Consider the following 22,963-nt stretch of genomic DNA (forward strand, 5'->3'; position numbering starts at 1 on the left):
ATCTGGAAAGCTTCATGGAGGAGTTTACACTTAGGCAGACGGAGGGAAGACTTCCAAGGAAGACAGAGTAGAGAGCTACAGAATGCAAGGTGCTGGAACCTCCTGTGGGTGAGGTCTCAGCAGAGAAACCAGGCATTTCCACAAGAGGGGGAAGCAGGGACCAGGTCATGAGGGGCCTCAGACTCAGGAGTTTACACTGAAGGTCAAGGTGTCACTAAAGGTTTTAGGCAAGGGAATGGCATAGTCAGGCTTGCTTTCTGGAAAAGCCCTTAGAGCAAGGAAGAGAATACTGGTGAAGAGATGGAGTCTCTTCAAAGATGCTGGGAGCATCTTTAGAGACTGTGGTAGTAGGTATACAGACAGAGAGATGGTGAAGGCTTGTGGTAGATAAGGGTCATGAAGGATAAGGGTCATGAAGGAGGAAAGGATAGATGTGAGGGGAAATACGAATATCGAATTAGCAAGACATGTGACCAATTTCATGAGGGGATGAAAGAGGAAAGTCAAGGACTCCCAGGCATCAGATCTGGGAAATGGGTAGGTAATAATGCCATTAACCAAGATTGACAAATAGGTTACTGGGGTAGGATGGGAAGGGATGAATTAAGATTTTGAAAACTCCAGGAGGCAGCTGGGTACATTCGCTGGAGTAAGACAACCTTATACTGAGAACACAGATTAGGAATCAAAGGTGACATAGAAAAGTATCAGTTTTATTTTTAACATCAAGAATTCCCCAGAGTAGCAGTTCCTGGAACACTCAGGGTACTTGCTGAAATTCTGGTTCCTGTCTACCCCACCGCACCCCACCCCAAAGCATCTGAAAGGTCTGGGGTAGGATCCAAGAGTGTGTGTGTGTGTGTGTGTGTGTGTGTGTGTGTGTGTGTTTAAGATTTATTTACTTATTTGAGAGAGAGAGAGAGTACACATGCACATGGTACGGGGGAGGGGGAAGAGGGAGAGAGAGAATCTCAAGCTAACTCCCCACAGAGCTCAGAGACTGATATGGGGCTCAATCTCATGACCCTGAGATCACAACCCAGCCAAAATCAAGAGTCTGAGGCTTAACCAATGGAGCCACCCAGGCACCCCTAAAGGTCTGTGTTTTTAATGCAATACTGCTGCAGTGACCCTTGGACCCATTCTAGGAAACTCTACCGTAGTGATACCCCGCCAGTATTAGCAGACCACCAAGGTGGCAAGGAACTGCCATGATTTTCAGGTTGTTCCTTACTTGGGGTGAGAGGGGAAGGGCATCTGCTCTCTGTGAGATCAGAAGAGGAAGGTTTTCCTCTGGGTTTAAAGTGGTAGTGGCCTGGAAGCTTTAAGGAACATGTGTGGTGGGCAGCCCAGGTGGCTCAGCGGTTTAGCGCTACCTTACAGCCCAGGGTGTGATCCTGGGGACCTGGGATCGAGTCCCACATCAGGCTCCCCACATGGAGCCTGCTTCTCCCTCTGCCTGTGTCTCTGCCTCTCTCTCTCTGTCTCTAAATAAAACCTTTATTTAAAAAAAAAAAGGAACACGTGTGGTTCTAGTACCAGAAAGGAGCTCAGGATAAAGAGTACATCAATGGCCAAGGGAAGAGTGATGAACTGAATGGCGACAGAGAGCAAAAGCCCTGTGTGAAGGGGTCTCCCGTGCTCTGTGGAGAAGTCTGGACTCCACTCCGAAAGCAGAGCAGAGTCTTTAAAGAAAGGATGTCAAGCAGGGGAATGACAAGGTCTTATCTGTATCCTTGAGAAGCAACTCAAAGTGATTTCTTTGTTAGCACGGCGGTTAGAAATAAGAAAACCGAGAATAAGCAGCATTTTTGAGACTTGAGTTGTTTTAAGCCAGTCTTTTTCTCTCTCTTCGTACTGACATGCTTTGCAATTTTCTTTTTTTTCCTCTCTGAGTTTATTAGCAAATGCCCTTGTGAGTCATGTTTCGAGGATAACACTGATGGCACAGAGTATCGTTTCCCCAGTCAAACAAGAAGCAACAGACCTTACATTAGCATCCTGAAGACTGGATTTCTTATTGATATTTACAAACGTTGATTCCTCTTTCCCAACCTGTTAGAGAAAACAGGCAGGTTAGTCAAAAGGGAAAATCTTCTAAGGGCCAAAACTGTTCTCAAGGCTCCAACGTTTGAAGGATCCCAGAAATGGGAAGGTAGCTCAGAGAGGTAGTTCACTGAGTACTCCGTCAATAACAAATTTTCTCCGGTGTTTATATAAGTCAAGAAAAAAATGTTTTCGTGAGTCACTCCCCATCACGGGGATTAACACTTAATCACTCAAAGGCAATCAATGCTTGCATTCAGACATTTATTGAGCACCTGCTAGGTGCCAGCTCATGCTTGAATGGGAAAGGGAGAGTGTGGGAAAAGTCAAACCCACAGTTTAATCCCCCACCTCACATTGTAGATCAAGAATAATAATCAGCTCCATGCTCACATATCACTTACAGCTTACAAAGGAATTTAGAATCTGTCTTTTCATATCAGTGTAACGAGCCTGGGAGGAATTACGTCATACGATTTTGATAGAAGCCTTGTCCTCCTCCCTCTGGTGAGTCCCACAAAGAATGGTGGGGGAGGAGGGGACACCCACTCGGCCAGTGAGGCCTGATGAAGGTACACGGGGTGTCAGTGCAGCAGCCCGTGGCCTTCAACCCATCAACAACCTACAGAGCTGGCCCGCACACTTTCCCAGTGAAGAACTCGGTGTTTAAATCTCTGTTCACATAACAGGTGTGGCTCCTGTCTCCTGGCTGGACCCTGTCAGACACCATATTTCAGGCCTAGAGTGCCTCCTGCTTCTGAAGGGCAGGAAGCAAATCTGGGACGTGAAGTTGAAGGAATGCACCAGCTCCACGTACCTGCGCACTCACTCGGGATGCGTTCTCCAACTGGGCTTTCAAAATGTTGCACTTCACGTGATCGGCTACAGGGGAAGGCAAAAGTGGGGTCTGAAGAGTCTTCTCAGAAACTTTTTTTTCCTCAGCCTGAGACACACACGACAGATTGTCAACAAAGAGGAAAGAAAACACCTACATTAACCTTTCCATCAAGCATAACTGCAAATAACACGGTCTTATCACAAGTGTGCCCCCAACTTTTTATATGGGTGCCACTGCTTCTACTCTTTGCAAAGGATTCACAAGCACATGCTCTCATTCTCTTGTGAAGCAGGGAGAGGATGTACTAGGGGACCTCCGAGCCAGACATCGGGGTGACGGGACAAACAGGAGAGTCTCTTCCGGAGTTCTGCAGCGAGAGCTAGCAGCAGCTCCAGGACGCAAGGTTCGAGTTTTCCATCCCTTAACACAGGGCTGTTCCCTCCATAACTGCCACCTCTTACACAGAAAGACTCAATTCTGTGACTTGTTGGGGAAAGACTGCAAAATAGTCATTGGTATTCTTTTTTTTTTTTTTTTTTAGTCATTGGTATTCTTACAGCAAATCTTGCTGCAAATTGCGAATCTCAAGAAACTTCTATCTATGCCACCTCATTGCAGAGTGTCTCAGATGTCAGCAATCTGGTACCCTGCCTTCACTATTTTGGCATTTTCTAGGTACTAACTAAACATGTACCTATAATCCATTTTATTTTTTATTTTTTTAAAAAAGATTTTATTTATTTATTCATGACACACACAGACAGAGAGGCAGAGACACAGGCAGAGGGAGAAGCAGGCTCCATGCAGGGAGCCCAATGTGGGACTTGATCCCGGGACTCAGGGATCATGCCCTGAGCTGAAGGCAGATGCTTAACCACTGGACCGCCCAGGTGTCCCCCATTTTATTTTTAAAGATTTTTTTTAAGTAATCTCTACACCCAATGTGAGGCTCAAACCCACAACCCTGAGATGAAGAATCACATGCTGCACAGACTGAGCCAGCCAGGTGCCCCAACATGTACCTATCATTTATATGATCTAGTTAAGGTGGATTATCCTGAGACTACCTCTTTTAAGTGTGTCCTAAACAATAATATCTTTGAAATAATAGGCTTTGTGACTATTATATTTATTATAATAGACATTATGATAATTAACAACTATTAAAAAAATACTCATCTATGTGTATAACCTGAAATCATCTTTGATGGTACACACACCACACTGGGAATAAAACCTTAATGTCAGCCATGCCTATTGTGGTCACTGCATATCCCAATGCTAATGTGGTGCTTCGTACACAGCAGGTGCTTAATAAATACCTACTAAAGAAGATGATAATGATATATAGTTACTATCAAAAAAGATGTGTTTAGTAAGAAAGGTACAAGACTGTATGATTGCTAAAAGTCAACTTAGTGATAGCAGAACTCAAGGTGGCATGTTAGTACAGTGCAAGAGCAAAATGTTCTAAGGGCCTCAAATCCTGTGAGTTCCTAAATTAATCCCATTTGCTAATTCAAAAGTCCAGTTGAGTACCTTGGTACACATAGCAGGAGCGTTATGAAAGCCCTAGAGGAAGTATAGGGCAATTGGCTGGTTGACATCACTTAATAAAGAAAAGAGAGCACAGAAGGCAGTCTCCCAGCGGGACCTCCAAATGCATTGAGGAGCATTTGGTGTAACAAGTAGAACGAAGCAATTTCATGTAACAGCAAGATCAGCAGAGACAGAAGAGCTGGATTTTAATCTCAGCTCTCTCCCTCCCTGGCACCATAAAACAAAAATGATGATGACGATGAGGATGAAAAGAAAAACAATACCAGAAGCTCATATTTACGGAGAGCTTATTGTGGGGCAGCCACTGACTAAGGACATTTCAGGGGCTCCTCTCATTGAACCATCTCATTTGAAGGTAGATATGATCATTATTGCTATTTTATAGAATGACAAAAACAAAGCAGAGAGATGGTAAGTCACTGGCCCAAGGTCACACAGAAAGGACACAGAAGAGCCACGATTCACCCTCAGGATCGGGAGACTCCAAGGCTACAGATCTTGACCACTCAGCCATACTGGATCCCCTTAACCTCCCCGAATCTCAGTTTCTTTCATCATAAGAATATTGTGATAAGCAAATGAGAAAAAAAACAAGATAGGAATGGTACTCTTATGTTAAATTCTTTGTTTGGAAAAGAAAACACAACTGAAAGAACATCAGATATGAGACTACTAATAATCCTAAGCCATCGCATTGGGTATAAAGAGAACAGCCTCTTTGATTGGAATCATTATCCTAAAAGACTCAGCATCCCCCTGAAAACAAGCCACCTATTTATCTTGAAAAATGAGCCTGATAGTAGAGCTCTAGGATAATTTATCTTACGTTTGGAAATCCTGCCACGTGAAGATAATTGTTTAACACGAGCATGGGTGTTTTCACTGGGGTGTGAAGAGTTAATTTTTTAATTAGATTTAATTTTCTGGAATGATATGCTGGAATATAAGAATTAAATTGGCTCTAAAGCCCACTTGAGGTTTTTGACAATTGCTTAAGGGGATATAGTTATACTGATGGTAATGACCGAAGATCTATTTTAGAAAAAGTGAATGCTGCTAAAATGAGAAAAGAATGAGAATTCAGCATTGGTTCTCCCTTTGCATTTAATCCTTTTAAACTGCTTTTTTGGATATAAAATCAAAGCTGGCTTGTTCTATCTGACGAAGCAGGAGCTATTGGTCAGCTCTATGAATGGATTCAGGTGAGGATCAATATAAAACTTGGAAAATCTGACTATCATTCTATATAAATATGTTTGCATCAAAGGCATCTCTAGGAGATAAACATCTGGATTACAAGGAGTCCATCATTCTAGCCTGAAGGATGGTTCCAAGTATGTGCTGCTTTCTCTCTTTTGCATGACCACGTGTTGTGTTTTGCATTCAATTTGAATTGTGAAAAGATGCTTTATCATTCAATATTGAAATACAGATTTTAAAACATACAAATGAATGACAAGTGGGCTTTGAGATGATTACATTTGGAAACAGTCCATCTGTTTGGGGAAGTCATTTGGGGATAAAGAAATGATCAGATGCATTTTTTAGTTGTTTATAAAATTGTTTATACACTGAAATCTGGTGAGATTTAAATTCCTCTGATAATTTCGGGCACAACTTTGGACATAGGCAACGGAAAGGTCTCCTCACCACCAAATCGAGAACAGGAACTTACCAAATCTTTGAAGAATCAGAGGATTCTTGATCCTTGAGACTGGAAAAAAAACCCTGAAAGCCATTGAAGCCATTGGTTGCCAACTGTGATGTCACAAAAAATTGTGAGCTCTGTTGCACAGAATGTTTGATTAAGGAGAAAGAATTGTAGCATGAAGTAACATCCTTTGTCTATGTGTTAGGACAAACTCAAAGTTATCTGACATCACTTTAGCCCACTTGCTCACTGATGTATCTCTTCAAGAGAAGGAGAAAAAATGCTCAGTAACCCACAGTTGTCTCAGATATACCTTAACCCAGAGCAAGCCACTACTATTGATGGCCCACCGATATTCATGGCAACTACAAATTACATAGAGCTTGTGAGCAATCTGCTGCTTGCTTTCTGCTTATTTCCTTGCAAAAATAGTTTTGGTTTCTGCCAAACTCTAGGTAAGCCTGTTGAAACCATTTATTGTATGGATTGCAGAACAAAAGTTTGAAAACAGACTAAGAGAAAGAAGATCAGTGCAGGGGGTATGTGAGACACTGGGTTGGTTCCCTAGCACCTAGTATAGATCTGCTCAATAAGCATTCATGGATTGAGTGAATGTCAGTGCTATTTTACAGGAGGGCTTCTTTCCAGCTGGCCATCAGGGACGTAGGTATAGAAGAGAAAGAGGGTGAGTGGGCCATTGATGTTGTCAAAGGGACTTTAGGCTGCCCTTTGAGGGAATGAAAGGAAATGACGGTGCTCTGAGAAATCCTGGAAATCTGGTGTAGGCTAGAGGGTTGGCTGTGGTGGGGAAACAGCCCAGGGAGGAAGTGTAACCTTTCCATGCTCACCAGCGTGCATAAGGAGGTAGAGCTTCCTGGGCCAGATCTTCCGACTTCCTATGCCCTCTTAGAAAAGGGCAAAGCTAAGCATCAGAGTGGAAGAAACAATTCACAAGTGAAAGACACTGCTTTGGGGATTTTAAAAATTAAAATATGTGTAAAACACTGGTTCCCAACTAGGGATGATGTTGCCCTTTAGGGGACATGTGACAGTGTCTGGAGACAAGGTTGGTTGTCAAGACTGATGGAGATTTAGCGGGTGAAATCCAGGGATGTCATCAAACATTCTACAATGCACAGGACAGTTCCTCCGCAACAAGCACAGCCCAAAATGTCAGCCGTGTCAAAGCTGAGAAACCCTGGTGTGCAAACGAAGAGGCATGTTGAAGTGCAGAGGCACTGGACCGGGAGTGAGGGACGCACTGATTCAGCCCCAGCTGTGGGACCTTGAGAAAGTAATTTCCCTTCCTCTGATCTCAGGTGGTAAGAAAGTTGAACTAAATCGTACGTTGAATCCTGTACTGACATTCTCCAGTTGTAGGATAAACTTTGGCTTTCATAAGGCTGTTCATTTGGATATAAGAACAGGTCTAGCCAAAGGAGAGTTTTGCTCCCAGCATCTTTTTCTCTCTTCTTCTCTCCTTCCCTCCCTCCTTCAATCCTTCCCTTCTTTCCATTTGCAAACAGTTATTGAACACCTACTATGCCAGGTGCTGTCAGGGAGAGAGAGAGAGGGTGCTGTGTCTCCCCTGAAATCATATGTTGAAGCCTTACCCCACATAGGATGGCATTTGGAGATGGGGCCCTTGGGAAGTGAACAGATTTAGATAAGGTCATGGGATGGGGCCCTCGTCATAGGATTAGTGGCTTTATAAGAGGACGAAAAGAGATCTGGCTGGCTCAGTCAGTAGAAATGCAACTCTTGATCTCAGGGTTGTGAGTTCAAGCCCCACCCTGGGTACAGAGATTACTTAGGAATAAAATCTTTTAAAAAGGAAGAAAGAAAAATTGAGCTCTCTTTGCAGGTGAGGACACAATGAGAAGGCAGCCATCTGCAAGGTAAGAGGAGAGCCCTTCCCAGGGAATCAAAGTGGTTGACACCTGGATCTTGGCCTTTCCAGCCTCCAGAACAATGAAAAATAAATGTCTATTGTTTAAACCACCCTGTCTATGGTATTTTGTTATAGCAACCTGAGCAGACCAATACAGACGGGTAAAGACAGAAAGAGGTAAACGTGGGCGCCTCCTCACTGAGGTCAAGGAGGAGAGGTCACTAGCAGATCCAGCCTGTCAGACTCAGCACCAAGGGCAATTCCCAGCGCTGTAATTCAGCCAAAAAGAGTGTAAGTGAATTTCTGCTTTTAGGAGACTGAGCAGAAATGTTAGGAAAAACTGAGTAGAGATCCCTCCAAGACAAAGGCATGTAATCTAGGAGGTGGGGCAGGGGAATAAGGAGAGGTTTGACACGGTCCCCAGATCCAGGCTCATCAGCCAGCCCTGGTCCCCGGTACCTTATTTATGTTGATGTGCAGAGCAGGCCAGGGGCCAGCAGCCTTCACGGTTTCCAGTTCCAGCTTCTTCAGATGGGCGGCAGCCTCGCTGAACAGGGCAGGTGCTCCTGGACTCAGTTCTACAAGTGGCGGGAGGGGGGGTGGTGATGAAGAAGAAAAGGTGGAAAGGACAGAGAGAGAGACGTGATAAAAGATGCTGACCCTGACCCCCCAGCACATTTCTGCCTGCCTTCTCCACTCCCCTCCGATTCCCTGAATACGCACCAGCTGATGCGCTGTGAAAACAGCCAAAATCAAGGCTTCAAAGCCTACCTCCCCCACAGACGAGCTGGGTGGCCTTGGGCAAGTCACTTCATGTCTCTGAGCCTCTGGGCCATTTTCACATGAAAATAAAACTACATCCCCCACAGGGCTGCTGTGAATATGAGGTGAGGTCATTTAACTACAAATGCATTATTAACGAGAAAACGCTACGCAAATTAGAAAGATGAGTGTTTGGGCTAACAGGCGTAGGAAGAAGGTGCCCTTGAAAACTGTGTTATGTTTCTAAGACCAAACTCATTGATTTTTGATTTCTGTACTAGTTTGGATTAGTTTGCCACCACTCTTTCCACTGGGTAGTATTTACCCATTTATACAGAGAAGTTTTTATTAATTATTAAGTATTCATTACATATTAAAGCTTGGGCCAAGTATCATTTGCAATTGGGATTGGGGCAGCTGGAATCAAAAGATAAACGAGGCATAGTTCTAGTCTACTGGGGGAGACAGAGACATGTGCAGACATCAAAGGTTATGTAGTTGCTAGAGGGCCAAAAGGGAAGGTGCTCCAAAGCCGGGAACCAGAAAGGCGTGTTAGAGAAAGTTTCACCCACGACATTTGAGTTGGTTCCTGAAGAAATGTGTGGGCATTCACTAGGGTAGAGAAAAGCCTTCCAGGCAGAGGGAACAGCAGGTGCAAAGGATAGTGCTAGAACACAGCACAGTAATTGGGGAGAGGGGAGTAGTTTTGTGTGGCTAGACTGTAGTGAAGACTCGGGGAAGACCAAAGGCCTCGGCAGGGGCCAGGCGGGGAAGGTCTGCGTGTGGCCATGCCCAGAAGGGTGGGCTTGATCTCAGGACAGTGACATACCATTGAAAGGCCCCCCCCTTTTTATTTTTAAGATTTTACTTATTTATTCATGAAAGACACAGAGACACTGGCAGAGACACAGGCAGAGGGAGAAGCAGGCTCCCTGCAGGGATGCGGGACTCGATCCCAGGACCCTGGGATCATGACCTGAGCCAAAGGCAGATGCTCAACCACTGAGCCACCTGGATGCCCCACCGCTGAAAGGTCTTAAGGCATTTGGTCAGAGCTCTCACTCTGGCAGCTATAAGATGGAGACTGCGTTGGAGGAGGTGCCCCGTAGGGGCTGTGACAGATACCCGGATACAAAAAGATGAGGCACAGCCTAGATGAGGCAGTGTGGTGCATAGCGATGGGGGTGCAGAGTTCTGATTCACCAACACCACGTGAATGATAAATTTCCGTTTCGGACTCAGCCAACCCAGAACTGTTCCCTGTGGTCTACGGTTGAAGCCTCCTCATCAGCTCACCATTTCACCACCCAGACTCATGAGATGTCAGAGCTGGAAGAGTCCATGGCCATCCACCAGATACCCTCTCCCCCATCTCATAGATGAGAAAACTGAGGGTACAAGAGGGAACACAGCTCAATAATGAAAACCAGAATCGAAGTGTCTTGATCCCTGCCTCTGGCTCAATGTTCTTGCACATCATATGTGATAAAGAACCAGCTTGGGATGCCTGGGTGGCTCAGCGCTTAAGCGCGTCTGCCTTCGGCTCAGGGTGTGATCCCGGACTCCCGGGATCGAGTTCCGCATCCGGCTCCCTGCATGGAGCCTGCTTCTCCCTCTGTCTGGGTCTCTGCCTCTCTGTGTCGCTCATGAATAAATAAATAAATAAATAAAAAATCTTAAAAAAAAAAAGGACCAGCTCTTCCCCTTCTGGTCTGTCACTGATCAACTCTTTGATAATAAAGCATAAGAAAAGCGAGCTTCTAGAAAAATAAAATCATACAAAACCCAAGCCCATTTTTAAATTAGTTTTAAAGGATATAAAAATCACTCTATCCTATTGCTAAAATGTTTCCAGCTGCCTACTCTCCCATTTCCACAACCTCTCTCACTGGGATCTGAAAGGGTGCACACCTGGTCCTCCCTGGCATCACCTTGCTCACAGAAGAGGGATGTCTGAAATGGGACAGAATAGGTTGTCCTGTCACCAGGAAAAGCAGAGATTCCAGCCTCCTGGCCCCCCCTCCTCTTCCTATTACTTGAGCCAGTGGAAGTAGGAACTGCTAAGGTGTGCGGTGGAGACGGAATTGCGACAGTGGAATTAAATTAAAGTTTACTGGTAAACCACGATCCCTCAGTTGCTCCTGCTTAAACGCACAAGGCTCTTTTTTTTTTTTTTTAAAGATTTTATTTACTTATTCACAAGAGACAGAGAGAGAGAGAGAGGGAGGCAGAAACACAGGCAGAGGGAGAAGCAGGCTCCCTGCAGGGAGCCTGACATGGGACTCGATCCCAGGACTCCAGGATCACGCCCTGAGCCCAAGGCAGACGCTCAACCTTTGAGCCCCCCAGACGCCCCAAATGCACAAGGCTCTTGTCTGCTCTGGCCCAGGCCTGGCAACCCAGCTCTGACGTGACTGCCTTTCTGCGCTGCTCTGGAAGGTCTTGGGGCTCTAGGGAAGCTGTCCATTCCCTGCAGCATCCCTCCCTTCCCTTCACCCTCCCCTCCCCAACTTACTGGACTTACTCGTAAGGGATTTGCTGCAGGAGTTGGGAGACCTCGCAGGCCCCTCCTTGTTGTCCAGCGTCAGCGAGAGGCCGTAGCTGGGGTGGTGCTGATGCTGGTGCTGGTGGTGATGGTGGTGGTGTCTGGCCGAGGCCCGGGCAGTGCCTCCGTTCTCCTCGATGCCGAAGGGCAGCCGGTCGGAGCTGCTGAGCCCTGGGGAAGGGAGCGGGAAGCTGTGGAGGGTGTCAAAGTCAGGATTTAGAAAAGGAAAGTGTCTTGACATTCCCGTGCGTTTTTTTTTTTTTTTTTAAGATTTTATTTGTTTATTCATGAGACGCACAGAGAGAGAGAGAGAGGCAGAGACACAGGCAGAGGGAGAAGCAGGCTCCGTGCAGGGAGCCCGACTTGGGACTCGATCCCGGGTCTCCAGGATCACACCCTGGGCCGAAGGCGGCGCTAAACCGCTGCGCCACCTGGGCTGCCCCCTGCGTACTTTCAAAGACGTTCTCTGGCCCTTCACAACCGAGAGAAACGGGCTCACCCACCAGATCTGCGGGGTTTGCGTGAAACAGGACACGATGGCGACACCGCGCTCAAAGTAGAAGGTGGACATTTGCGTATATCAGAGACCCTGCACCTTAACTCAATGCTGAATTTGAAGCCAAATAACTTCAAGAAAAGACATCCCTTAAGTGGGCGGAGGAAATAAAAAGCAATACTAGCAAGTAATCTGTTAGCCATCCCGGGCCAAGATCATGACGCACACAGAAGTCTTGACCCCCCACCGCACAGAAGACACCTGCTAAGGGTACGATTCCACTTGTTCTCTCCGTTTCCACCACAACCACCCTAGAGGGAGCCCATGTCATCGGTCATCGCCGGCTTAGACTCCTGAAACAGACCCCGTTCCTCCTGCCTCCACTGTCCCGTGCAGCCCACAGGCCGCAGAGCCGTAGCCAGGGCGCCGAGCTTATGCCCCGGGCCGCCTCCGGAGCCGGGGCTCAGGACAGGTTCACACCGTGTGCGTGTGTGTAAGGGTGTGGAATCGGGCGTGACTCGGCTTCTCGGGCTCACAGGCCAGCCTCACCTCCCCACCACGGAACGTACGCAAGGGTGTCCAGCTTCCCAAGCAGCCCGTAACAGGGGCAGCAAAAGGTGCACCGAGTGGAAGTTGAAAGGCCTGGGCTCTAGTGTTAGTTCTGTCCCAACCTTGTGCAGGAACCTGGGGCAGTTGCTCTGGGCTTCGGTTTCCTCCTCTGCGACAGGAGGTGGGTCAGGTGATGCTGGGTGCATTTCCAGGCCTGAAAATCATCCTTTCTCCCAACTGTGTACCTACGGCTTGCTCCGTCCCAGGGAGTGTACTAGCCATCTCACATTAAATGATGCCACTTTATGGATGTCGAGACCTTCGCTTGGTACAGTAGTAGGTACTCCATAAGTTCTTGAGGAAGGGAGAGAGGAAGGGAGGGAAGAAGGATTCATGAAGCGGTGCATCTGGAATTTGACAACAGCTATGTGGATGCCAAAGCCCGTTGGCATTCTTTTCCTGTCTCTCATGTATGTTGAAAATACTATCTGTCCTAAAGAGACACAGAGTGTGAGGTCTCAGGAGAGACAAAATTCTCTTTAGCCTCAGAGGATTCTAGGGGCTTCCCTACTTAGGGCTCCTCTTGAATTACCCTGAGTGTGAGAATGAACACCCAAGGGGCAAGATGTCCCCTAGCAGAGATCTGGTGCACATTTAGGGCTGGAGGTGGAGTTGGAAAGCTTTCAGTAAGACCTTCTGAGGAATGGCAAATAGTCACCATCTCCCATGCCAGCTCCAAGTGATTCTCACCCTTTGCTTGGAAAGTAAGATTGAGAAGGATTCTGAGGTTGTGCCCAGCTCAGGAGGAGAGAGGGCTGTGATTGATTAGTGATGTTTGCCATGGACTTGGGCTACAGTAGTGGTATCATGTACTTGTCTTTCCAAGTTACGAGTGTGTGATTTTTTATTTCAAGGAAACCCAGAGTGAAAAGTTAAACAGGGAAATAAATATATATGCAGGGAGTGATAAATTGCATTTAATAACAAGTCAAATGAAATATGCATGTGTGATTTTCCTTTCACAGCTACTTATGGGGAAGACGGAGCAAGACAAATGGGAAGAGAAATAAGGGGTCAGAGAAGCTGCTTGAATCTTGTCAGGGTAAGGGTGTCTAGGCGAGCAAAGGTTTCTAAGCAGGAGGGGGATGACCTGGGAGCTCCCTCAGCTCATTCACGTGAAGGACCACCATCCCGGAGATCTTAGTTCATGGATTTTTATGGAGTTGTGGGTCTGTTAAAGAAACCACTGCTCATGGCCTCATGGACTCTAAAGAGGTGCAGTTCACATCGTCTATGATGTAAATGGCATCCATGAGAATTGTATCTGCCCTATTTGCAGGGACCCCAGAGAAGGTCAAGCCCACCCAGAGGGTCCAGCAGCACTCAGCAGCCCCAGAGCCTTGGGGCGAACCACTGGTTAAAGTTCAAGAAATGAGACCAGCTCCATGCTCGTTGTCAACAGAGACTGAGGTTCATGAGGCTTCTGGCATTCTGGAAAGAAGGTCACAAGTCCTGATTCCTCAGAGGGTGATGGAAGAGGGGTATGTAGGCTTCCACCTCTGCTTCCATGGGCTGGCAGTTAAGAAGAAATCTGGGGCGGAAGAAGAGGGCTACCTGTGTGCCCAGGACCGGGAGAGAGACCCTGGGACCCCAGCATGCTCAATCAAAATGCGTTGCATACTGAGTAATGGGATAATTATTTAAAATATTAATAATATTATTATAATATCAGTAACATATTCATTGTTATGGTATTATAGTATTACTATAATAATATTAATAATATTACTGTCCCATTATTTACTAAATATTACAATTAGTATAATAATGGTATAATTTTCCAGAATAATCCTCCAGAATCCACTGCCAGAACTGTGACCAGGGCAGGGTCCGGAGCTGGAACACAGAACTCACAGGGCTTTCTCTCAAAAATAAGGCCAGGGATGAAGAGGGTGCTCTTGAAGCCAATTGTACCATATACTCAATAGCTCAGCCAAATTCTGGGGATCAAATCCTGGATAAGAAATCACAGAATTATAAAAATGGAGACCCTCTGTCAGTTTTATGTGAATATTAAAATCACCAGGGGAACTCCCACACACTGCTGGTGGGAATGCAAAAGTACATTCAGTACATTCAGTACAGCTGCTTTGGGAAAACACCTGAAAGTTCCTCAAAATGGTTAAACAGAGAGTTACCACATGACCCAACAATTCTACTCCTAGGTATATACTCAAGAGCAATGAAAACATGTCCATGCAAAAGCCTGTCCATGAATATTCATAGCAGCATTAATCATAGTGGCCAAAAGGTAGAAACAACCCAAATGTCCATCAACCGCTGAACAGATAACATGCGGCACAGCCATATGATGAAATATTATTCAGTCGTAAAATGGAATGAAACACTGATCCATGCTATGATGTAAAGGGACCTTGAAAAACATCATGCTGAGGATTCCATTTGTAAGAAATGTTCAGAATAGGCAAAACCATAGAGATAGAAAGTAGATTAGTGGTTACCTAGGCCTGGGGAGGATGGAGGGGAGGGACAGGAAGTGACTGCTAATGATACAGGGTCTCTTTAGGAGAGGTGGAAAAGTTCTAGAATTAGATTTTAGTGATGGTTGTACAACTTCGTGGAAATGCTGAAAACCACTGAACTGTACAATTTAAATTGGCGAATTGTATGATACTAGCTTCTATCTTTATAAAATTGATTTTTAAAAGTCGCCAGAGAAGATTTTGAAAAATATCAATGTCTAGCCCCTACCCCGGACCAGTTACACAATCATCATCGAGGGGGCAGCCAGGGCTGAGAAGCACTGCCCCAGTCCAACCCTTTTATTTTGCAGATGAGGAAATGGGGCCTGCTGGGGGAATGAGGTGACCGGGTCATACCGTGGGCAACTGGCTGAGCCTGGGACACAATCCAGGACTACTGCCTCTCTGCTTGCTGCCCATCTGCTACGTCTTCCCATCTGTCTTGGCTTCTATTTAAGGCAGCGAATGCACTCATCGGGAAAATCCTGAGACCTCCTCAGAACTTCACTGCCTGAGACATCCTTGTGTACACATCTTGCCTTCCCAACGACACAGTAGGAACAGAGACTGTTATGTCATATGTTTTCATATCCTCTGCTGTGCTAAGCACACAGCAGGTGTTCAACTAATACTGGTTAGGTTGAAAATAAAATTAAATATCAATGTATCCAATAAATATTTAAGGGCTAACTCTTGTGCCCAGCACTGCGTTGGGCACAAGAGTGAAGAGACAAGCAAAAGGCTGTCCTTGCCCTCAAGGAGCTCACTGCTGGGTAACAAGTCCAAGGCGTGTGACAGGTGCTTTGATGAGGGTTAAGTGAGGAGGGGCACCTAATGTAGCCCAGGGAAGAGCCAACAGGGAAAAAGAATCTCTGTGCATGTTTTAAGGGAAAGTTCTCATTTTTTTTCCCCTGAAATGACCCAGTTGTCCCAACATCAGCAAAGGAATAATTCATCTTTGTCCCACTAACTTAAAATGCCATCTTCTGCAGGTGCCTCTCACTTTCCCTGTGTGCTCAGATCCCTGCTCTGCTCTGCCCTCACCTGCTGTGTTTCCAAGGAAATACATTTCTCAGGCTCCCTGCCCTCTGGCTTTTATGTAGGCTTGGCCAGTGGGAGGCACTGGCAGACTGGAAGGTGGGAAAAAGGGGTAAGCCAAGGTATTGCTTCCCTCTTTCTGCCTCAGGTGATGTTTCTAGCAGTTGCTGTGAGTTCCCTATGGCTGGAGCACTGCTACCTCCCTCTCTGTCCCCTTGTCCCTCTTGCTCTAGTTCTAGTGTTGCCTCACTGGCCAATTTAGCTTCCTAGTTCTTCATCCCTTGTGTAACCAATTCCCCGTATGAAGCTCCCTCTGTAAGAAATGCCTCCTGTGGTTTCAGTTTTCCTGATTGCCCATGACTGACACACAATATCCTTACTTTGTTCTGGGTAGTTTTTCCGTAAATAACCTTTGCCATACACACCTCTGCCACAAACACTTCCACCCCATTTCCACTGCATATCTCATCGGCTGTAAGAGAATTCTGCCGTAAAATATACAATAACTGGCTGACAGTCTGGTTTCATTGCTCCATTGGCAAAGTTCCCATTTTTATAGCCTGTAAATCTTAGCCAGCCCTCATAATGGTCCATAGGGCAATGAGTAGATGGGGTGGTCTTAATTTAGTGGACGATAACTACGGATGTCAGCTTGATAGAAAATACGGTGATAAAAACTTTACTGGAAGTGTGAAATAAGAGTGTAAAGCCAGACTGCACACTGTATACTGTGATAGAAAACGACACGTCAGTTGCAATGGTAACAAAGCTCAGTGCGAACGCGTTATAGCATTAGCAGTTCTTCTCCCATAGAACTTTGGAACATCTAGCAGCAGACACGGGACAATATGCTAAGAACAAACAACAGTGTGGAAGGCTTTCAGGAAACAATACACAGCCCAGCTGTAAATATGTATCCTAGCACTTGGAAACTGATGCCTCTGTTAATGAAAGAAGAAATCTTAGTGACAAAACTAAGATGGGGCAATGCCAATCTTAGGGCAATGCCAAACGAGGAGATGGATCATTAAGCCCCCCCCATCCAAAATACATATAATACTATGAACAGAAGACTTTGAAGACAAGCACTTAGGTACAACCTACCAAATAAAGCGGTTATTTGTGCAGGGTTGCCACGACTCTATGCTATATGTTTTTGATGTGTTCAAATATTTTATATTTTGCATTGAAGTCTTTGAAATTTTATCAATTTCACATGTTTCATTATGTCCTTTTATTTTTTTTTTAAGATTTTATTTATTCATGAGAGACACAGGTAGAGGGAGAAGCAGGCTCCATGCAGGGAGCCTGATGTGGGACTCAATCCTGGGTCTCCAGGATCAGGCCCTGGGCTGAAGGCAGTGCTAAATCACTGAGCCACCCGGGCTGCCCTTATTATGTCCTTTTAAAGGAATGTCCTTGGGGCAGCCCGGGTGGCTTAGCGGTTTGGCACCTGCCTTTGGCCCACGGCATGATCCTTGAGACCTGGGATTGAATCCCGCGTTGGGCTCCCTGCATGGAGCCTGCTTCTCTCTCTGCTTCTCTGTCTCTCGTGAATAAATAAATAAAATCTTTAAAAAAAAAATAAAGGAATGCCCTTCTTTTATTTTTCATGATTTTTATCTTTTAGGGCAAAATTACCTTACAGCCAAGTAGTTATGCAGAGAAAATGTTTGCAGCGAAAATGCTTGTGGTAGAGATGCTTATGGTGAAAATACTGGACATGTATTTATGGCTGTTTCTAAATCTTTCCTATTTGTATTGATCTATTTATCTATAACTTGACCAGCACTAAATTGTCTTAATTACTTCTGTTTTAATATATATTTTAAAATATCGGATAGGACAAATCCTGTTCCCTTACCCATATCATTTTTTTCTTGACTATTATTATGCGCTTATTCTTTCAGATTATTTTACAACTCAAGCTACCACCAAAAAATCCCATTGGAATTCTGATTTGGATTTGAGAAAGGGTATTCATAAGGAATAGAGTATTTTTCACCATTTACTCGGATCTTTTTAAATGTCCTTCAGTTAGAATTTTTGACTTTTCCATAAAGGTAAGCAACATATATTAATTTAATTCCTAGGTATACTTCAGTTTTGTCACAATTGAAAATAAGATTTCACGTATTACTATCTTTTCTCTAATTCCATACCACTAGATACACAAAATCATTGAGTAGGATATTTCTGCTTCTGGCCACTTTGCTAAACTCTTTTATTAACTGTATCTCGTTTGTATTTTAGATAATCACATACATTTTACTTCTTCTTTTCTGGCATTTATTGCTTATTTTGTTTTCTTGGCTTATTGCATTGGTAAGGCCTCCAGAATGATGTTGAATATTAATAGTCCTTATTTTTGTGGTTTGTAAATTATCTAATGTTTCAACATTAAAGTTTTGTTTCTGAAAAATTCTACCTCATCAGATTAGAGACAGTCCTTTTGCTCTTAGCCTACTAAGAACCTGGAAACGTTAGCACCATTTATTCGAGCAAATCCATGCTATACTCAGTGAACACTATTTCCTTAAGTAAGTGCTTAAAAAAGATTTTCAATATCACCATCAAGATTATCAGTCCAGTTTTTAAAATTCATTTTTCAAGAAACTGTATGACATTTCCCTGTCTGTTCTGGCATTTCCCTGAGATTCCATAGTTTTTCAAAGCATAGTGATGCTGACTTAGCAATGACATATGCAAATTCTCTCATTATTCCTCATGGCCATTTTTCTAAGCCCGCAGGCTTAAACTAATTACAAAACAGCAAAGTAGTTCCCGACTATTCTCTCATCTTGGACTTCAGTTTCCTTCTCTTTGTTCTTTTTCACCCTTGGCAGTTAGTATTTTGCGTGGTTGCCTTATCGGAAAGGAGAAAAGTAAAACAGAAGTTGAGTAGTGCTCATTCTATTCGTTAATCTCCTATACTATTCTCAGGAATGGCTATCACAGATCACTCCAAAATAAAATCTTATGAAAAAATAGAATGGCTGTCATTAGATTATTCATCTTTTTGCTCCAACTAAACCATACATCTACAAAACTTTAAAGTCCTTTTAAAAAACGGTCTATATATAAAAAACAAAATGGTCTATACCCCCCCCCCCTTTTTTTTAAATATGTTCCACCCTCCATCTATATAAAATAGTGTTTTAAGCTGTGGATCCCTAAATGCCTTTCTCTTTCAGATGATCTAGGATATATTCATAGTCCACATGAAAAATATTCCCTTTCAGACCTATTTTCTCTGTGACATGAAGGATTAAACCCTGAGTTCCACTTACTTTGTATGAACGATTTCAAGACATGAGTCATTTTTTTCCCCCAGGATCTTGCCACTTACACATTTTCAAGCTAGTCTCCCTTGCTGACCAGAATTAATAACGGTTAGACTGGCAGTGTTTCTTCTACCTTCCAAACAATGAAGCAATCAGGCAGGTAGGCCAAGAAATCAACAGATGTTTTGCTTTTAATGAAATGCCAATGTCTGGATGGCCAAAAAAATCCCCCATAGGTTTTGTGCCAGCTTAAAGGCTCTCCTAGGAAAACACAGTGAATATCCTCTATCCAGTGTCCTCCGGCATCACGTCTAGATTGCTCACTGCACTTATTGTGGACTCAGAGGTACTCTTTTACTGCTCATGGCACTGGCCTTAGCTCCACAGCAGGGTTCCCGGGGGGCAGGAACAGCTTCTCTGGAGCCTACACAGCACGTCGATGCTCTGAACACCTTCTAGAGGAACCTGGTTGGGCAAACTGACCCCTGTTTCACTTTTAGCCTAACTAGGGACAATTCCACATTCCTAATTGGAGCTAAAGCATCAGGGAGGTATCGACAGATATCTCAGCAGAGCTTCCCATCTGATGGACTCTGGATGGGTTGCAGCTCAAGCAGCCTTGTCTGCTTACCCCAATGTGCTATACAAATATGTCATTTTCTATGTGTGCTTAGGACAAGAAAAAGGTTCCACTAGTCCACATGCTGTCCATTAGCCTGAACTGTGGCTCTCCAGTTGGGGCTCTTAGCAGAATCTCCTCAATTACCATGTTTTTACAGCAGATGGTGTCCGCCAGAATCATACTTCCTGGCGGAACACTGGTGCATTAATCATGCTCTCTAAATACTCACCGAGGAAAAAACTCAAATGCTAACATTTTTGGTTGCCCAGCACTGTGCCATCTATTCACTTATTTAATCCTCTAACAGCCATCTGAAGAAGGGATAATTATTATTATCCTTATTTTACAGGTAAGGAAATGGTAGCAGAGACATTAATTAACTTTCTCAAAGTCACACAGCTAGTAAATGGCAGAACTGGGATTTGAAACCTGGAGGGCATTTAGTTTTGGTTTTGCTACCGCTTAGCCACGTGACCTCAGGTAGCTCATTTCACTGATCTGGGCCCCAGACACTGCATTTTTGGACAAACATTTATTAAGTATTTATATGCCAGGAACTACAGCTCAATGAAATAACTTGATTTGTGCCTTGTCTGACCGAGAGATGAGAGAAGGTGCATTTGCTCATCATGGTTTCCAGGATACCTGTCACTTACTTCCATTTTAATTTAGTAGAGACTGAACAGAGTGGGTCATTAGACTAACATATTGCTACAAGTTCTTATTAAATTCAGGGTAAGCATACCATTTGGCTGTAAGTAGAGCATATTTGAAAAACTGTACCTTTTTCATAATGGGTTCGAGAAGAAAACTGTTATCAAACATCTTAGAAATGTGACACGTTATGAATGTTAAGTCTGTTAATCAAGGATGATTTCTTACAATAATGTAGTGGTTTTATTTTAAAAGAGAGAGAGAGAGAGCAGAGATCAACCGATCTCATTTTCCCCTTATCTGAAAAGGTCAAAAATTATATTTTTTTTCGTGGTTTAGATTCCTTTATATAGACTCATTGGCAGATGGAAATTTTCTCAATTTGTATTTCTTTCAAGACATCTTCCAAGCAATCAACCTGGAACTAATTCTAGTGTTAGCACAGGTAATGTCTGAATCCATAAGACTGGTAGCTGTCCTTCTGATGAGTTTATTAACTGCCTACAGCCAAAGGCAGCATCTCCTTCAGCATCAATTCCTAGTGCCTATTATTGTACTTGGCACGGCGTGGAACGCACAGTAAATATTTGTTGAACAAATGTTGTAGTGCATTAAATTTGAATTATTCTCCTTAGGTAATTTATCAAGTGTCTATTCATAAAAGCTTCACTTTGGTCAGGAGCTCCCCGGTTGTTCCTAACATTAGACAGCCTCTGTAAAACTGTACAATATGCCACATCTTAAGGAGCGACGAGAGCCTCTTCAGCTTTCGTGGTGAGATAGAGCAGGATACGTGCCCCCGTCTTTGAATCTAGAATTTTCCTTTGGCGAAACTGGCATCACGTGGTCTCAGGGAACGGCTGTAAAAATGGGTAAGCAGTCCTTGATGATCTTCTGCTAGAAAATCCATTTTAGCCTAATGTTTTTCTTACTAAGTTTATAATGTCTCTCTGATTGAGGCACGGAGAAGCTGTGAGGAAGGGCTCCAGAAACTTCGTGGTGAAATCTAGGATTTTAGCAATTCCGGATCAGTTTCAGGATCTGAGCCCAAAGAATAAATATTTCATGAGTTCGTTTCTGCACAGAGGCTCATGACTAAGAGTTTATTCAATCTCTTTCCTGCCTTAAAAAAAATACTGACACAAATATAGTTGTTTTCTTTTACAGCATTCACTTGTAATAAACCTAACAGTGCTTTCCCTTCTTGGTTTCTTACAGATTTTTTTTGTCTCTCATTTCTGCATTCCAGTGCCCACTTTTTGATTTAAATGAAGATTTTTTTTTTTTCAGGTGGATAATGGCATTAACCGACTGGCCCCTAGCTACTGCCGTAAATGCATCTCCAAACAGTATCATATGGGAAGCCTCAAGGAGCAGCAAGACAAAATAATCATTGCCACAAATGTGCAGCTACTAGTTGTGCAGAATAATGTCTAAGGAGCCAGTCTTTGCACTTCAAAAGAGCCATAGCAGACTTGGGCATGAGCTGAGAGTGTTATTTTTCCACTCTGCAGACATCATCCAACTCACCAGAATGAATGAAATTAAACTATTATTCATTCCAGGATGAAGTTCGAGTTAGATGAATAAAATGCATGCTCTGTTAAGGGCAGGTTTTAGACATTCTAATTGCACAAGATACCAGTGTGAGCAGGAGCTGGAGCTGAACACTGGGTATGTGTTCTTGAGGTGATACAGATGAGGACTAATCTATTTTGGTTTTTGTGTTTGAAAATCTCCTCAAATGATCCTTTCTCTGTCCCGCAATTCTTGTAGGTTTTCAAGAAGCTTCTATCATAAACATCCTTAGTTGGCCTCTGAAGCTATACACTGGACCTAATTTTAAGGGCTCGTTTAATTGCCTTGAATATAGATACAGCATCCATTATTCAGCCTCGGAACGAAGCTGGTGGAGCTGTTAGCATAGCAACACCTCTTGCTTTTGAGGTTTCAGCTGCAGAAAGTGGATGTTTAAGCCATTCACAATTCAGTAGGGGATGATTAGGCAGGTTCTGTGGCTTTCTTACAACACGAGCCTACGGGGATGTTCCTCTAATTATTCTAACCCTATTAAGTGAATTGCCTGGACGACAGCAGTTTTGTTTTAAATTCTGCAGCCTTTCCTCCAACATAACCGCTGGCAAGTCTTGGAATACAGTGGGATTTTAGACCTGATAAATTAGAACTTTAATTGTGATTAAGGGTAAATCCTTCCTTCCCTGGCCAATGCACCAGGGACATTCACAAGGTCTGAGTGGGTATTTACGAAGTTGCAGTGGAAAGTTCTCAACAAACTCCCAAAAAAAGAAAGGAAATATGGATGTGAGAAATCACGTTCTGGCTATTTGTATGCTGTCCATATTCTTTTTTTCTGATCTCCAGGGCATCGTATCATGCTGACTGTTACCTGAGCTTCTGGAAGTCTGCTTTCAAAACCCGTCTGGTAAATATCAACTCTTCCCATCCTTCCCTTTCTCCACTATT

The 22,963-nt window shown here is 44.0% G+C and overlaps 1 protein-coding gene across 8 annotated transcripts in view; it reads right to left on the reverse strand.

Annotated features, from left to right (window-relative positions):
- The window catches only part of EPB41L4B (erythrocyte membrane protein band 4.1 like 4B), a 129,041-nt gene that overhangs the window by 26,077 nt on the left and 80,001 nt on the right, over positions 1–22,963 (reverse strand). For 5 of the 8 annotated variants that reach the window (XM_025432213.3, XM_025432216.3, XM_025432214.3 and 2 more), the window contains exons 16-19: positions 11,264–11,484; positions 8,446–8,564; positions 2,864–2,989; positions 1,988–2,055 (exon numbers count right to left, since the gene is read on the reverse strand). In XM_025432213.3, coding sequence (XP_025287998.1) covers positions 1,988–2,055; positions 2,864–2,989; positions 8,446–8,564; positions 11,264–11,484 — 534 coding nt within the window. The remainder of the gene's footprint in view (positions 1–1,987; positions 2,056–2,863; positions 2,990–8,445; positions 8,565–11,263; positions 11,485–22,963) is intronic. The other 3 variants (XM_025432215.3, XM_035697300.2, XM_025432212.3) reach the window with 1 other exon arrangement.

This window comes from Canis lupus, chromosome 11 (assembly GCF_003254725.2).
Source record: "Canis lupus dingo isolate Sandy chromosome 11, ASM325472v2, whole genome shotgun sequence".
NCBI lineage: Eukaryota > Metazoa > Chordata > Mammalia > Carnivora > Canidae > Canis > Canis lupus.